The 18731-nt window shown below is 40.2% G+C and overlaps 1 protein-coding gene across 2 annotated transcripts in view; it reads right to left on the bottom strand.

The window, feature by feature from the left end:
* Positions 1–1903: 1903 nt before the first annotated feature.
* mAcon1 (Mitochondrial aconitase 1) overlaps positions 1904–18731 on the bottom strand; it is a 182101-nt gene continuing 165273 nt past the window's right edge. For both annotated transcript variants that reach the window (XM_067766339.1, XM_067766340.1), the window contains exons 4-6: positions 2965–3136; positions 2412–2915; positions 1904–2350 (exon numbers count right to left, since the gene is read on the bottom strand). In XM_067766339.1, coding sequence (XP_067622440.1) covers positions 2162–2350; positions 2412–2915; positions 2965–3136 — 865 coding nt within the window. In that variant the 3' untranslated portion in view covers positions 1904–2161. The remainder of the gene's footprint in view (positions 2351–2411; positions 2916–2964; positions 3137–18731) is intronic.

The following is an 18731-nucleotide window of genomic DNA, read 5'->3' as shown; positions in this document are numbered from 1 at the left end:
GGTATCCACTGGGGCAACAGGTGGTAGGAGGGATGTAGACGTTGATGATTTCTAGGTTTGCATCGCCTGACCGGACAGATAGGCCTTGACGTTCTAAGACATTGTCCCTGCGGTCAATGCCAGGATCAAATATATAATATTGCACAGAGTGGTGTATGATAAACGCGAGACCGCCTCCATTTCCGCTCTCGCGGTCTTTCCTGTGGACGTTATACCCAGAGCAGGTCTGCAATGCAGATCTTGCTGTGAGTTTAGTCTCTTGAATCGCAGCAATGCGGATGTTGTGCCGCTTCATGAAATCGACTATCTCCGTAATCTTCCAAGTTAGTCCATTACAGTTTAACTGCAGGATTCTGAGGTGCATAAGGGGAGACGTCGCCACTCTGGGGGTAAGTGACGGGTGACTACGCCTGGGTTGTGGAAGGCCAGGACGCAATTCCTGTTGTGGCACTGGGACTGGGCGTCCTTGGGCAAGCATTGGGGTACCCGGATGATTTGGGTTTGCGACCTGGCAACATGGCGCGATGAAACCCGTCGGGGGGTTGCCGTCGCGGAGACCAGAACATCTGGGAAAGTGGCACCACCCAAGGCAGGAGCTGCATTGGGCGGATGTCGCAAACATATATATTCTATGCTGGAAAACGGTGCAAACGGAGGTAGGGACTAAGAGTCTGTTTCCCTGACCTACAGGATTGCTGCGGGAAAAGAGGGGGGAGAAGACGGGGGCAGGGGCTGATGCTCAGCATTGCTACCAACTCTACTACGAAGGTAGTAGTTATGAGTGGTATCAGCTGTTTGAGTTGTTGGCGCCGTGGTGCGCGAGCAGCAGCGGGTACTTGTTGTGGCTTGCTGAGCAGCGGGGCTGCTGGAAGGTAGTGGGGGGGGGGGGGGGGGGGGGGGCGCTAAGGCGTAGACTACGGGACGCCCTTGGGCGTGAACAGCAAGGAGCCACAAAAGATTTATAAAAGTTACGTGGACGTCGGGTTTTGGGGTCAAGCCCAGAACAACCTGTCCGATGCAACCATCCCTTGCACGAGACACACTGAACAGAGTATGACCGTCCTAAAAAGATTCTTTTCCGGCAGATGCAGCAAAACCATTTCTCAGGACCGGGGTCAGGAGACGGACCCGGATTGGATTCGATGCCTTCCCGGAGTAAGAGAATATGGAGCAGTCCTGCTGCAAGGAGCTGCTGGGAGGATGACAATTTGTGGGAGGGACGAAACAAATTAGATGGGGTCACACTGAAATGACAGTCCTTGGTCGGGATAAATCCCGAGTCGCTCCGGTACATAGAACCGACTGCCTTGGGAAGCAATCACAAAGTCGTCATGTATATGAATAACATTCCGCTACTTTTTATATATATATATATACTTTTTATGTATATGAAATATAATGAATAAAATTTATTTGAGCTATTTTATCAATTTTCAAGTAATTTTTCAACCCGACTGGGGCTAGTATATTAACTAGTAGGATGCTGATGTAAATATCGACTAGTATGTCAACTGGTGTTACAATGACGCATAGACTTAGTATGCCAACTGGTATGTTGATGTTGAATACACTAACTAGTGTGTCAATTGATATGATATTGATGTACATAGTATATCATAACTAGTATGCTATCTGGTATAATGCTGGCACAAAGGCTGACTAGTATGTTAATTGATATGACCCTGATGGGGATGCTGACTAGTATGGCTTCTGGTACGATGTTTGGTGTATCATGACCTGTTTGTCAATTGGTATGATGCTGATGCAGAGACTGGCAATTAATATTTCGTAGGACATCGCCATGTTAAAAATACCAGTTGCTAATATGGAAAAAGTACAGAACTTATACTACTTAGTAGTAATTTTTGGCAAACTAGTATTATTCTAGTATACAACTACATAGTTGGTTTGTCTGCATGAATTTTATATTGAAAAAATTTTGCAATCATCATCGAGCCAATGCTAGTTCCCTTAATAAATATATGTAAAAATAAATATATTTTTAATTCATTGCAATATTGGAAACAATTATCAACAAATATAATTGATGTTGACGAGCACCAGCAGAAACCAATCATAAACAACATTAAAGATAAGCGATGTTCAAAACTTGTCCAAAAGAGGAATAACATATCGACAGCATAAATAAAGTTGACATTACTTATTTTGCTAGTTCCTTCATACGATTAAGTGCGCTGCCGGCCTTAAACCAACCGATTTGTAATTCATTTAATGTATGGTTGAGCTTAATCTTTTCAACCTTATTGCCGGTTTTTACTTCGCATTCAAGTGGTTTTCCAGGCGCCAAATTGTTTAGTCCAAGAAGTGAAATTTTACTTTCCGGTTTTATCTATAACAAAGCAAGAAATTAGTTGGATATTACACAATAAAAATAACTTTTCAGAAACCACCTTATCGTAATCTGAGGGATTCGCAAATGTCAATGGCAACAGTCCTTGCTTTTTTAAATTCGTTTCGTGAATACGAGCAAATGATTTTACTATAATCGCTCTGCCTCCAAGATGACGTGGTTCTAATGCAGCATGTTCGCGGGATGAGCCCTCGCCATAGTTTTCGTCACCGACTACGACCCATTTAACGCCATTACTTTTGTAATCTCGTGCAACATCTGGAACTCCTCCCCATTCGCCAGTACGCTGATTTTTAATTTTATTCATTTCGTTATTTTCTGAGTTAACGGCACCGATGAACATATTGTTTGATATATTATCTAAATGCCCTCTGTATTTCAGCCACGGCCCAGCAGCAGAAATGTGGTCCGTTGTACATTTTCCTTTGACTTTAATAAGAACGGTCAAGTCAATTAAATCTTTTCCATCCCATTTATCAAATGGTTCTAAAATTTGAAGACGTTGGCTTTTCGGATCGACTTCCACTTGTATAGCTTCGCCATTCTAAGAAAACACTTTTGTTTAAAACATTTTATAAATAAAGATAATTTACCTTTGGTGGTGCATCAAATGTATCCATTCCCGGATCAAAGCCTTTTGATGGTAGTTCATCACCAAACGGTGCTGTAAGTTTGAATTTCTTGCCATCTGAGCCTGTAAGCTCATCGGTTAAGGGATTAAAATCTAAACGTCCAGCAATCGATAAAGCGGTGACTAATTCGGGGCTAAAGGAAAGAATACAGTAAAAAATATGACCTATATTAAAATATACATACATATATATATTATTCATATGAAATATCTTCTAAGTACTGTGACACTCTTTCATAGCATTTGAATTGATTTTTAAATACTCGACTATCTATATTTGTTACAACTACTTTTTGTGATTGCTTGGTTGTTTATCATGAAATTGAACGAAAAGGTATGTAATATTTGTTCCCTTTTCAAGATATATTACCTGTTTATGATTGCGTAACTAGTCATCATCATCTTTTTAGTTCTCCTCTTTCCGGTACCATCACACGATTAGGTCGGGGAAACAGACTTCTAGTCCGTCACCTTGTGCACAGTACAGAATATATAGTATTAATAGGCTAGATATAGGCTAGTTCAGAACCTACATACAAGTGAAAAGTACGAAGAGTGAGCCTCGCGGTTTCGCCTGCTGTTGGCGCTCCGTTAAGATTACGCTCAATTGATGTTTGATAAACAAATTTTTTATACTCAGTTGAGCAGAGCTCACAGAGTATATTAAGTTTGATTGGATAACGGTTGGTTGTACAGGTATAAAAGATAGATATAGACTTCCATATATCAAAATCATCAGGATCGAAAAAAAATTTGATTGAGCCATGTACGCCCGTCCGTCCGTTAACACGATAACTTAAGTAAATTTTGAGGTATCTTGATGAAATTTGGTATGTAGGTTCCTGAGCACTCATCTCAGATCGCTATCAAAAATGAACGATATCGGACTATAACCACTCCCACTTTTTCGATATCGAAAATTTCGAAAAACCGAAAAAGTGCAATAATTCATTACCAAAGACAGATAAAGCGATGAAACTTGGTAGGTGCGTTGAACTTATGACGCAGAATAGAAAACTAGTAAAATTTTGGACAATGGGCGTGGCACCGCCCATTTTTAAAAGAAGGTAATTTAAAATTTTTGCAAGCTGTGATTTGGCAGTCGTTGAAGATATTATGATGAAATTTGGCAGGAACGTTACTGTTGTTGTTGTTATAGCAATGCTCGCCCCACCTAATAGCCGCGACCGATCACAAATTGTCATCAATATCCTCTAACGGGAGTCCAAGGAAACTTGCCGTTTCAACAGGGGTGGACCATAAGGAAAGGGGTGTTAGAGGCGTTGGTTCCACATTACAATTGAAGAGATGGTTGGTGTCATGTGGGGACACATTGCAAGCGGGGCATACATTTTGTATGTCAGGGTTGATTCTGGATAGGTAAGAGTTTAACCTGTTACAGTATCCAGAACGAAGTTGAGCAAGAGTGACATGCGTTTCCCTTGGGAGTATGCGTTCCTCTTCCGCAAGTTTTGGATAATTTTCATTAAGTAGTGGATTCACCGGCCAATTCCCGGCATAAAGGTCGGACGCCTGTTTATGGAGTTCACCAAGGACCTGCTTGTGTTTTTTCACTTCATACGGCTGGGTTCTCAGGTGCCGTATTTCCTCAAAATGCTTACGGAGATGACTCCTTAAGCCCCTAGGCGGTGCTGGTTCATCAATCAGATGTCTGTTGGGATGCCCAGGTTTCTGGGTATTCAACAGGAACTGTTTGGTCAGCATCTCATTTCTCTCCCTGATGGGGAGTATTCTCGCCTCATTATGCAGATGGTGTTCTGGGGACATAAGAAGACAGCCCGTGGCGATTCTGAGAGCAGTATTTTGGCAGGCCTGTAGTTTCTTCCAGTGGGTGATTTTTAGGCTTGGCGACCATATGGGTGACGCGTAGCACGTAATCGGCTGGCTAATTGCTTTGTATGTAGTCATGAGCGTTTCTTTATCTTTTCCCCAAGTATTGCCAGCGAGGGATTTGAGGATTTTGTTACGGCTCTGAATTCTCGGAACAATTGCGGCTGCGTGCTCACCAAAATGTAGATCCTGATCAAACGTCACACCCAAGATTTTGGTGTGTCGGACAGTCGGTAGCGTAGTGCCATCGACGTGGATGTTCAAAATGGTCGACATTTGGGGCGTCCATGTTGTAAATAAGGTCGCGGAAGATTTAGTCGGTGATAATGCCAGGTTTCGCGAGGCGAAAAAACTGGAGAGATCAGGGAGGCAGCCGTTTATTTTATTGCATAGCGCATCGATCTTTGGGCCTGGGCCTGTGGCCATTATTGTGCAGTCATCGGCGTAGGAAACGATTGTGACTCCTTCCGGTGGTGAAGGTAGCTTAGATATGTAGAAATTAAACAAAAGTGGGGATAGGACACCACCCTGTGGCACCCCCTGTTTAATTCTCCTTGGTTTTGATGTTTCGTTTCTAAATTGCACCGATGCCTGCCGACCACCCAGATAATTTTCGGTCCACCTTTTAAGACATGGGGGAAGGGTAGACCCTTCCAGGTCCTGCAGTAACGGGCCATGGTTGACCCTATCAAAAGCTTTTGAAAGGTCTAGCGCTACGAGTACTGTTCTATGGTGGGGGTATTGATTTAAACCGCAATTTATCTGGGTGCTAATGGCATTCAGCGCGGTGGTAGTGCTATGGAGTTTTCTGAAGCCATGCTGATGAGGGGCTAGCTGCAAATTTGCTTGGAAATAAGGGAGCAGAATGGCTTCAAGCGTCTTTGCCACTGGCGATAGGAGAGATATCGGACGATACGACTCACCTATGTTAGCTGATTTCCCAGGCTTTAGTAGCGGGACCACCTTGGCCATTTTCCATTTCTCAGGTATGACAAAGGTGGAAAGAGACAGATTGAAGACATGTGCTAAATATTTGAACCCCTCTTTCCCTAGGTTTTTAAGCATCGGCATGGCTATGCCGTCTGGGCCCACTGCTTTGGATGGTTTAGCACGACCAATGGCGTCCTCAACCTCTTTAGCGGTGATGGTGATTGGTGACGCGCTGAATTTGTGCTTATGTGCGCGTCTATTGGCTCTCCGTCTATCTTTGTCGACCGTAGGATGCATTATATATTGTCGGCAGAAAGCGCTCGCGCTTTTTTTCGCGTCCGACAGCACTTTGTCGCCAAAGGCGATGGGAACTTTGTCTTTGTGCTTAGTCGGATTCGATAGGGACTTTACGGTGGACCAAAGTTTACCCACACCGGTAAAGAGGTTACAACCTCTTAGGTGCTCCTCCCATTTCGCCCGTTTGTGTTCATCTACAAGCAATCTGATGCGTTGGTTTATATCCCTTATTTGGGGGTCGCTTGGGTCAAGCTGTCTTATAAGGTCACGTTCTCTCGCTAAGTTTGCGGCCTCCGCCGGGAAGTGGGCCGGATTTCGGGAATTCTCCCGGCGGGAATGAAATGCGCCGAGGCGGATTTAATGACCTTACGGAAGGCACGCTCCCCTTGGCGGGCATCAGTCGGGATAAGGAGGGCAGCTTGGCGGCTGTCTGTAAAGGATTTATATTCTTCCCACTTTCCTTTTTTGAAGTTTATGAAAGTGCGTTTTTCAGTGACGATGAAGTCGCCGTTACGCTCAAGCGAAATAAGTATGGGCAGGTGGTCGGATGCCAATGTTACCATCGGCTGCCAGTTGACGCAGTTTACGAGTTCTGCACTCACGATTGAGATATCTGGCGAGCTGTGACAGCTTCCTACCATACGTGTGGGGGCGTCCCGTTTATTGTGCAGAACGTCGTTTCTTCTATTTGATCCGCCAACATCTCACCCTTACTGTCCGCCCGCAAGTTTGAATGCCATAGATCATGATGGGCATTGAAATCGTCTAAGATAATGCGATTGTTGCCAGTGAGTAAGGCCCTGATATTAGGGCGGTACCCACTGGGGCAACAGGTGGCAGGAGGGATGTAGATGTTGATGATTTCTAGGTTTGCATCGCCTGACCGGACAGATAGGCCTTGACGTTCTAAGACATTGTCCCTGCGATCGATGCCAGGATCAAATATACAATATTGCACAGAGTGGTGTATGATAAACGCGAGACCGCCTCCATTTCCGCTTTCGCGGTCTTTCCTGTGGACGTTATACCCAGAGCAGGTCTGCAATGCAGATCTTGCTGTGAGTTTAGTCTCTTGAATCGCAGCAATGCGGATGTTGTGCCGCTTCATGAAATCGACTATCTCCGTAATCTTCCCAGTTAGTCCATTACAGTTTAACTGCAGAATTCTGAAGTGCATAAGGGGAGACGTCGCCACTCTGGGGGTAAGTGACGGGTGACTACGCCTAGGTTGGGGAAGGTCAGGACGCAATTGCTGTTGTAGCCCTAGGACTGGGCGTTCTTGGGCAAGCATTGGGGTACCCGGATAATTTGGGTTAGCGGCCTGGCAACATGGCGCGATGAAACCCGTCGGGGGGTTGCCGTCGCGGAGACCAGAACATCTAGGGAAGTGGCACCACCCAAGGCAGGAGCTGCATTGGGCGGATGTCGCAAACATATATAGACGTAGACTACGGGACACCCTTGGGCGTGAATAGCAAGGAGCCACAAAAGATTTATAAAAGTTACGTGGACGTCGGGTTTTGGGATCAAGCCCAGAACAACCTGTCCGATGCAACCATCCCTTGCACGAGACACACTGAACAGAGTATGACCGTCCTAAAAAGATTCTTTTCCGGCAGATGCAGCAAAACCATTTCTCAGGACCGGGGTCAGGAGACGGACCCGGATTGGATTCGATGTAAGAGAATATGGAGCAGTCCTGCTGCAAGGAGCTGCTGGGAGGATTACAATTTGTGGGAGGGACGAAACAAATTAGATGGGGTCACACTGAAATGACAGTCCTTGGTCGGGAAAAATCCCGAGTCGCTCCGGTGCATAGAACCGACTGCCTTGGGAAGCGAGGAACGTTACTCCTATTACTATATGTACGCTTAATAAAAATTAGCAAAATCGGAGAAGGACCACGCCCACTTTAAAAAAAATGTTTTTTAAAGTAAAATTTTAACAAAAAATTTAATATCTTTACAGTATATAAGTAAATTATGTCAAAATTCAACTCCAGTAATGATATGGTGCAACAAAATACAAAAATAAGAGAAAATTTCAAAATGGGCGTGGTTCCGCCCTTTTTCATTTAATTTGTCTAGGATACTTTTAATGCCATAAGTCGAACAAAAATGAAATTTGGTAGGGGCATAGATTTTATGACGCTAACTGTTTTCTGTGAAAATGGGCAAACTCGGTTGAAGCCACGCCCGGTTTTTATACACAGTCGTCCGTCTGTCCTTCCGCATGGCGGTTAACACGATAACTTGAGCAAAAATCGACATATCTTTACTGAACTTAGTTCACGTACTTATCTGAACTCACTTTATCTTGGTATAAAAAATGAACGAAATCCGACTATGGCCACGCCCACTTTTTCGATATCGAAAATTACGAAAAATGAAAAAATGCCATAATTCTATACCAAATACGAAAAAAGGGATGAAACATGGTAATTGGATTGGTTTATTGACGCGAAATATAACTTTAGAAAAAAACTCTGTAAAATGGTTGTGACACCTACCATATTAAGTAGAAGAAAATTAAAAAGTTCTGCAGGGCGAATTAAAAACCCTTGAAATCTTGGAAGGTATTACATACATAAATAAATTAGCGGTATCCAACAGATGATGTCCTGGGTCACCCTGGTCCAGATTTTGGTCGATATCTGGAAAACGCCATCACATATACAACTACCACCCTCCCTTTTAAAACTCTCATTAATACCTCTAATTTGATACTAATATCGTACAAACAGGTTCTAGAGTCACCCCTGGTCCACCTTTATGGCGATATATCTAAAAGGCGTTCACCTATAGAACAAAGCCCCACGCTCTTTTAAAATACTCATTAACACCTTTAATTTGGTACCCATATCGTACAAACATATTCTAGAGTCACCCCTGGTCCACCTTTATGGCGATATCTCGAAATCCGACTATGACCACGCCCACTTTTTCGATATCGAAAATTACGAAAAATGAAAAAATGCCATAATTCTATACCAAATACGAAAAAAGGGATGAAACATGGTAATTGGATTGGTTTATTGACGCGAAATATAACTTTAGAAAAAACTCTGTAAAATGGTTGTGACACCTACCATATTAAGTAGAAGAAAATTAAAAAGTTCTGCAGGGCGAATTAAAAAACCCTTGAAATCTTGGAAGGTATTACATACATAAATAAATTAGCGGTATCCAACAGATGATGTCCTGGGTCACCCTGGTCCACATTTTGGTCGATATATGGAAAACGCCATCACATATACAACTACCACCCTCCCTTTTAAAACTCTCATTAATATCTTTAATTTGATACTAATATCGTATAAACTGGTTCTAGAGTCACCCCTGGTCCACCTTTATGGCGATATATCGAATAGGCGTCCACCTATAGAACAAAGCCCCACGCTCTTTTAAAATGCTCATTAACACCTTTAATTTGGTACCCATATCGTACAAACATATTCTAGAGTCACCCCTGGTCCACCTTTATGGCGATATCTCGAAAAGGCAACCACCTATAGAACGAAGGCACACTCCCTTTTAAAAATACTCATTAACTCCTTTCGTTTGATACCCATATTGTACAAACGCATTCTAGAGTCACCCCCTGGTCCACCTTTATGGCGATATCTCGAAAAGGCGACCACCTATACAACTACCACCACTCCCTTTTAAAACCCTCATTAATACCTTTAATTTGATACCCATATCGTACAAACAAAGTCTAGAGTTACCCCTGGTCCACCTTTATTGCGATACCTCGAAAAGGCGTCCACCTATAGAACTAAGGCCCACTCCCTTTTAAAATACTCATTAACACTTTTCGTTTGATACCCATATTGTACAAACGTATTCTAGAGTCACGCCTGGTCCACCCTTATGGCGATATCTCGAAAAGGCGACCACCTATACAACTACCACCGCTCCCTTTTAAAACCCTCATTAATACCTTTAATTTGATACCCATATCGTACAAACACATTCTAGAGTCACCCCTGGTCCACTTTTATGGCGATATTTCGAAACGGCGTCCACCTATAGAACTAAGGCCCACGCCCTTTTGAAATACTCATTAACACCTTTCGTTTGATACCCATATTGTACAAACGCATTCTAGAGTCACCCCTGGTCCACCTTTATGGCGATATCTCGAAGAGGCGACCTATACAACTACCACCACTCCCTTTTAAAATACTCATTAACACCTTTCTTTTGATACCCATATTGTACAAACAAATTCTATGGTCACCCCTGATCCACCTTTATGGAGATATCTCGAAACGGCGTCCACCTATGGAACTAAGGATTACTCCCTTTTAAAATACTCATTAACACCTTTTATTTGATACCCATATCGTACAAACAAATTCTAGAGTCAACCCTGATCCACCTTTATGGCGATATCCCTAAATGGCGTCCACCTATAGAACTATGGCCCACTCCCTCAAAAAATACTCTTTAATGCCTTTCATTTGATACACATGTCATACAAACACATTCCAGGGTTTCCCTCGGTTCATTTTCCTACATGGTTATTTTCCCTTATGTTGTCACCATAGCTCTCAACTGAGTATGTAATGTTCGGTTACACCCGAACTTAACCTTCCTTACTTGTTATTATTGTTCTTTAATTTTCATGATATGGCCAAGTCTCTGGGAAAATTTGATCTAGTGAAAACCAAGCACATGTCTTGTGAAGGCTGGTACGGGTTATAATCGTTATATCCTGGTTCTTGAAAATCTTGTTTCTATGCACGACGGAAATAATTGGCCCACTCCAAAAGTTCTAAAGGTTTCGAAGTTTGATGAGTCATTTGCAAATTGGCCTTACGCGCTTATCTCTTCAAGATCCCGCATGGTCCCTTTCCATGTGCGATGGCTTTTCGCTTTTCTTTTTAAATTGCTGTGGAGCGCCGTCCGTAAAGAAATTATTAAAAATTTTTTTAATTTGTATTGAAGGAAGTTATAAATTCTTTAAATGCTTTTAAAAATACATAAACAGCAACCACATCGTGCTTTGTACAATCGGAAAGATAATCAATGTTTTATGTTTGATGATACCATATGATATCATTGTAATCAAAAAACAATTGTAAACAAAGTCGCGTGATTATCATTCAATTGATAACCAGGAATTGAATTTTGTATAACAAATGCATAGTTTTTAGCGAAGTCGTATGTAACAAGACCCTCATCAAACCTAAATTTTTTTGAAGTTAAAAAATCGTCATTTGAAGATTTCTCACAAAAAATTATTTTTTCTTGTTGAACATTTAAAAGAAAAAATACAAATCAAAATCAGAATTCTGAAACTTATACAAATTTAGAACTCCCTATAAGTTTTTTAATAATAACATAGTAGGCTTCGAATTAATAACTTCTGAATTGGTGTTACATATCATTTTTAAAAATATTGTACCTTCTGAAGTAAAGCCTGCAACAACGAGGAGAATGAGTAAGAAGGAAGAGCTACGTAATAATATGTACATTTGCACGAATAATCCTAATGTTAGTTACAAAAAGTTGAAAAAACTCACAGGATTATCCTATGGCACGGCCCCAAGAACGGTTTTACAATTAAGGAAGGCTTAGTGAAGAAGAATCCAAGTGGCAGCCAAAAGAGATCATCAGACGCCCTATCTATCCCTAATTAGAAAAAAACGATCCATGTCAATAAGATAAGTTGCCAAAATAGCCAAAAACAACACTTATGCAAAGTGAAAAACAGACGTCAAAAGCCATTTTCTTGCACGTAAGATCTGTGAACCCAATTTGGCAAACAACAATTTTTGTGTTATTATGGACGACGAAACGTCTTTGAAAATGGACCTAAAAACTTTTCCTGGTATCGTTATATTCCTTGCAGCCTAGAAAGATAGAAAAGTTTGGCAAAAATGCCTGATTTGTCAAGCTATTTGTCAATGTGGGCAAAAATCCACGCCGAGAGTGTCTTCAAAAATGTTTTCTACAATTCTTAGGTCGCCATAATGGTATCTACATTTTGGACGGACTTGGCTCCAGAACTTTACGCTCGTGTCACCCATAAGTGGTTCGAAGATAATAATGTACATTATGTTAGGAAAAACTTGAATCAACCCAACCAACAAATACCATTGGCGAACAGTGTCGCTTAAAGTGAATAAAACAGTTGTACAATACTCGATGTCGGGTCTCTCCAGAAAAGTTTGGTCATACGGACAGCAACGAATAAAATGATAAAAGTTGTTTACCTGTAGTTGATATAAATATGTATGTCTATGCTAATAAAAATCCAAAAAAACTAGTTACTAGCATTTATGAGCATTTTTCAATTTACAGAACTTATTGTAGCAGTGCACAAAATTAATGGGCAAATTTTTCTAGGACGCACGGTTCTCGAGTTAATCTTGGTCAATTGTGACTACTATAGCAAAAAAGCATCAAAATCCAAATTTCGAAGTCTTACCGTAGAAAAAAAGTTCTTGTCAAAAAAATACGTGTCTATTTATTACAGATAAGCTAACGAAAAATGCGTCCCGATGAACTCTGCGACATCGAGTGTAAGTCTTCTGGAGAACAACCCATCTTTATATATAAAAATCACGTGTCACATTAATTGTCCGCGATGTACTCCTAAACTACTGAATCGATTTTGAATTTGTTTTCACCCCGTGTGTAGTTTTATCTAACTTGAAATATAGGATAGGTTATATCTCAGTTTATAGTCGCAATATTATTTTATTGCAAATTTTTTTATATGCTTATACGTAATAATAAAATGTTAGCATAGCACCAAGCCCGTGAGAGGGGCGGATGGGCGGATTACCCCCGGACCCCAGGTTTCTGAGGGGGCCCGCGATTTAGAAGTACTAAGAAATTTTGTTTGTAATTCCGAGAGTCTTTAGTTGTTCCATATGTAATTTTTAAGCCGAATTTCAAAAGCAACGAATATCTGCATTTCGTTTTAATATGATAGTGAAGCCTGAAAAATAAAAATCCATATATGTACATATACTTATAAAAGGAAAGGCTAAAATGTGTGTTAGTTGGTCACCGGTGTTTGAAGAGATGCGTAGGTCGATTTTGTTCAAACGTGGACCCGGCTACCCCTAGAATGTATTTATAGAATATGGATAACAAATGAAAGCTGTTGGTGAGTGCTTTAGTACAGGTTAATATATTATACCGCAGGGTGACTAGGGTCTCGAGATATAGGCCAAAACGTGGACCCGGATACCCCTAGAATGTGCGGGTAATATGGATACCAAATGAAAGCTGTTGCTGAAAGCTCTAAAGTAGTTATCATTGTAATATTCGATTTAGTCGCATCAACCTGGCAAAACTGATAAATATGCATGCGAAGCCAAAATAGAGACATGAATTAATAATACCCACATACCTATTTACATATGTCCTATTCGATTTGCCTGAAAGTTGGTATATAAATTTGCCTATATTAGTATTTACGATCCTTTTTTCCGAGTAGACCAGAGACGGACTGGGACTGGAATTAGGACTAGGACTGGGACTGAGACTCGGAGTGGGACTGGGACTGGAACAAAAGAGATAGACTGAGAGATAGATAGAATAAGACGAAGATGGAGATAGATGAAGCGAAAAAGACGGAGGGAGGAGTGAATAAAAGGATTAGGAAAAAGTGAAGAGGGCGAGGGCAGAGTTAGACGGAAAAAGCTTTTTAAAATGTATGCAGATAGGCCAAATTTAGGGCGGAGCAACGTCTGCCGGGTCTGCTAGTATATGTATAAAAATGAATTGTGGTTTGGTTAAAACCAGACCTGTTAAATTTGAATTAGCATTAGTAATCAATTAATTAGATGCCTTTTTTAATGGCCAATGATTATTTCAATTGTTTTCCGAAAAAAGCAATTACTAATTGATTACCATTAGAAAAAAATCGAAAAAAATCATGATTGTTTCCGATTATTGAAAAAAATCAAAAATAATCAAAACTAATCAAAATGATTACTTTTGATTATTTTTGATTTTTTCGATTACTTTAGATTTTTTTTTTAATTTTTTTCCGCTTTTTTGAAAGAAAAATTCTCCTTATCGAGGCTAATATATACATGCATCATATAGGGTGAATGGTATATGAGCGTTGATCTAAACATATTCTCCGGTAAGTATACACGATAAGCGCTTACGATTTACTGTATCATCCTAAAATGTACTTGTATGCATGCAACAAACGAAAATTTTCCTTTCAACAAAGCGGAAAAATAATCAAAAAAAATAAAAAAAAATTTAAAAAATAATCATTACTTTTGATTATTTTTGAAATTTTTTCTGATTTTTGATTTGTTTTTTATTATTTCTGATTTTTTTAATTTTTTTCAATAATCGGAAAAAATCATGATTTTGTTATTGATAATTTTTTTAATCAATTGAAAAGTAATCATTAAAAATAGAAAATAATGGCAAGTAATCATTAAATGGCGTTTCAAGAAAATAATCAATGGAACGGCTAATCATTACATTAGTAATCATTATTTAACAGATCTGGTTAAAACCTTAAAACTTGAAAGCGACTGAATCAAATTAAATACTTACTTTTGAGAGTTTGGTTTCATTGCCCCGCGAAGATTTTATAAAAATAAAAATTTAGTGTTATAACTGTTTTAAAAAAATAAGTTCTAATAAATAAACAAATGTACTAAAATGCACTCATTTGGCAAGATCATTCAGAAAGTTATTTAAAAAAAAAAGAAAGTTTCTTCCTTTTTTAAAAAATCTAAATTAGTTATTGATATGCAACATAAAAAACTTTAACTAACCTTTCCTCTGCAAGGTTATTAAAGAAGGTAACTCTTTGAGATATTAAACTATATTTAATATCTATCTTATCGACATCTAAACTATATATAAAAATTAGTTGACCTGGCAGATGTTGTTCTGCTCTAACTTTGGTCTATCTGCATGAGTTTTAAAAAGTTTTTACGTTTACTCTCCCTTCCCCTCTCCGTATTTTCCCTAACTTCTTTTCCGCTCCATCTATTCCTATGTCTCTATCTTTGTCTAACTCTATATCTTTCTCAGTATCTTTCTCCTTCCCTCTTTTCTTTGCTCTCTAGGTCTTATTCTTCTGCATACTTATTCCCAGTCCCAATCGAATCCTGGTTTATTTCCCAGAAAAAAAAAATTTAGTAAATACTAATCTGGGCAGAGGGCTACCCATAAATTTCTCGCAAATCGAACCTTTAAAAAAGATCTCACATAGACTGAATGTGTCCATAGTGTTACGAGAATTTGTTTGACGGCCAAACGTCCGCAGTTTTCTACGACCTAGCTTAATTGCAGGTCCTAACAACTGGAGCTTTGACTGCCGAGCGTAGGACACGAACACACAACGTGCTCAACCGTTTCTTCTTGCAGCTGGCACTATCTATACCTGCTTTTACTGTCAAGACCTAGCTTATAAGCAAGTGACGTTAGAAGGCAGTGCCCAGTTAGTATGCCCATCGTGAGGCTTAAATCTTCTCACTTCAGCGATATAAGCCACTTTGTGAGTCTAATATCGTAGGCTTTGCACATGATCCTAGAAATCTCACAGACCCGCCCTTTTGTCAACGTCTTTCCTCCTTGATGGATCATATGCAGGTCCTTTCTTCTTTTAATTTCTCCCAAACAGATTGGGACGTCTATTGTCGTTTCAGCGAGTGTTGCACCCTTCTTTCTCAACTCATCTGCCTTTTCGTTACATTCTATCCCTTTATGACCGGAAGTCCAGTATAGTTACATATATGCTCCGACCTTAGCCAAGTTTTTCCAATGCTTCTTTGAATTCCAGAACACTTCTTGGTGAAGTACTGTGTAAGATTATTGATTAATCGCCACCTGACCATCAATATATAAATTGACGCGACTGCAGCTTAAGCACGTTTCCTCTAGACTTTTCGCTGCTTTCTTCACGGCTATAATTTCCGGCTGAAAGACGCTGCAGTAATCTGGCAGCCTGCAGGATCTACTTATTTCTGGATGGACGCAGACCCCCCTTCCATTAATCTGGAACCATCCGTATACACATATATAGTATTTCCTGCCATTTCTATATCCTGGCACCAACCTTTCGGCTCAATTGTGGCCCTAGATCTCTTTCGAAGCTCAGGCATGGAACCATATATTCTGTTTGCCTGGTATTAAATGGCGCCATACAGCTTTGGCTATATGGCCTGCACTCAAGCTGCCCGAGACCTCAAGCCTTGTAGCAGTTGCTAACGCGATGTTTTTGGTCATTAGGTCTGCAGGCGGGATGTGTAGAATGGCGTGCAATTCTGCTATCGGGGTAGTTTTGAGGGCTCCAGTTATGCTAACCGTTGATACTCTGCCTACCCCAAGTTTTTTGGTAAACGCACTTTTTTGTGTGACTGTCCACCAAACAAGAACTCCATAGTAAAGTATGGGTTTCACAATTGCCGTAAATTCCCAATGAGAGAGTTTGGGTGATAGGCCCCACGTGCATTCTAGCATCCTCTTGAATACATACAGTGCCGCGGAAGCTTTCTTCGCTCTCTCTCTCCTACATGGAGTTTCCACAACTTACTATCTAGTGTAACTCCTACATTCTTTGTGCTATATTTTTCTTGTAGGATAACCGCTTCCAGCTTAGGCTTATTCCAATTAGGGACCTTATATTTCCTAGTAAATAATACTAGATCGTTTTTTCCGCGTTGACGGTTAACCCGACTCCAGATGCTAAGGCATGTACATCTCGAAATGCCTAATCCATCAAAGACCTGATTGTTGTTAGGCATCTGACAGGTCCTCCGCCGAACCGCCTAAGCAATTGGTTTATAACCAGTGTCCACCTAGGGTATATTCCTGGTGTTCCAGGGCTTTCTCTATATTCATGTCCATTTCCTCGTTCATATATGATTTAATACACACATCTAATAATCTCTCCACAGTTTTGAGCAGAAAATATGTCAAACTAATAGGTCTATAGTCTTCCGGGTTCAGACGAACGGCTTTTCTCGCTTTCGGCATGAAAACTACTCGAGCCGTTCTTCAAGAGATCAAGGACGTGGTTCAATTTTGTGCAACCCTCAATGACAATTCTTAGCCATTCTATAATCGTTCCACCGACCATCTGCAGTATAGCAAGGAATATTCATCTGGACGCGCCGATTTGAACTTGGCAAAAGTTTTATTGCCCGTTCAATTTTGGTATTTGTCACCAATGCTCGTACCTCTCGCTCCGTAGTGGATTGTAGACGTGGTTGCATAACTCTTTCGCAACATCTCCTGATGGGAAGTCTGCATTAAGTAGTGCCTCAAGGGACTCTTCACTACTGTGTGTCCATTTCCCGCCATCCTTTTTTATCAGTCCTTGGTCTGCACCTACCTTAGATAGCACTTTCCTCAATCTCGCCATTTCGATGGAGCAATCTATCTATATCGGTACAGAATTTCTTCCTCGAAACTCGGTTTGACCTGCTGATTTCACTTTATTAGTTTGGGAAAAATTTAAACAAAGTGACATGAGGACGGACTAGGCGACAGCTGTTTCGATTATACCTTGTAAATCTCTTCAAAGCCTTTTCTCCCGGGAGTGGGATTCGAACCCGCTCTCCAACGATGGTTGAAATGTAACAAACGCATTCAGCCACGTCATGCCTTAGTTGTTGTAAACTTTCCCAATTGCATTCCTTGCATATTTTATTCTTGGCATAGTACATAACTTTTATGTAATCATGTGTTAAAGTTATGCTTTTTTGTTGGTGGCGGTTTCAAAGAAACTGGTATTTGCTTTGTTCTATTTATAGAAATACAAGGAATTGACCAATTTATAATTTATTATTTTTGTTTTACGACCTTCAATGGAAATATTGCAGAAATTATCAAGCTCTAGGCCAGACAAAGTATATGAAATAATATCACCGAATGATTTTTGTACAAAACATATATTTGCCATTATTTTTACCTTCGATATTTCGACTTTCAGTCTGAAGTCATCTTCAGGACTGAAAAACGAGAATTGCATTAAAACCAGAATTCTCCTAAAGTACACACATACATTCTGTTCGACTAATTTAACAATTTTAAAAATGCACATAAGTACACAAAAAGTATGTAAACAATTAAAACCCGTAATTGTAAACAAAATTCTATACAAACAATTATACATTGACTTCTGATGACAACATACAAACGGATCACTATTGTTGCTTATTAGTTTTCTATAAGAACAGGCGCATTTCTCTGTATCTGCTTTAAAATTCATTCGTTGATCTCTAGGAGTATTAATAATACGTAGCATCTCTAATGTATATCTCTTGTTATACCATCGCATTTCATGGATAGCGGTGATGTCGGATTTTTCTTTGACGAGGACATCAACCAGCCGGGCATCTGAACCAATCCCAGATTTAATATATCTATCATATATGTTATTTCTAATTGCTGTTTTTATGTACGGGTTCCCTTTCTCGCTCTTATTTGAAATCCAAATCTATAAATAAAGTTTTGATTGTAAAGATGGAGATTCGGGCTATTAGCAAGCTTTGGGCAACTTTGGTCGTAGTGCTTTTGTTTAGCTATATTTTATTAAAATAATTTGTTAACAATAAACGATTGTGAGCACACAAAGAAATCTATTTGTACTATGGCATTATTGTGAATATTTGCACTGCATTACCGGCAGTTGCTCCCATACGCCAGA

The sequence above is a fragment of the Eurosta solidaginis genome, chromosome 2, assembly GCF_040869045.1.
Source record: "Eurosta solidaginis isolate ZX-2024a chromosome 2, ASM4086904v1, whole genome shotgun sequence".
NCBI classification, from domain to species: domain Eukaryota; kingdom Metazoa; phylum Arthropoda; class Insecta; order Diptera; family Tephritidae; genus Eurosta; species Eurosta solidaginis.
The sequence above is the reverse complement of the archived record's forward strand: the minus strand, read 5'-3'. Positions and strand labels throughout refer to the sequence as shown.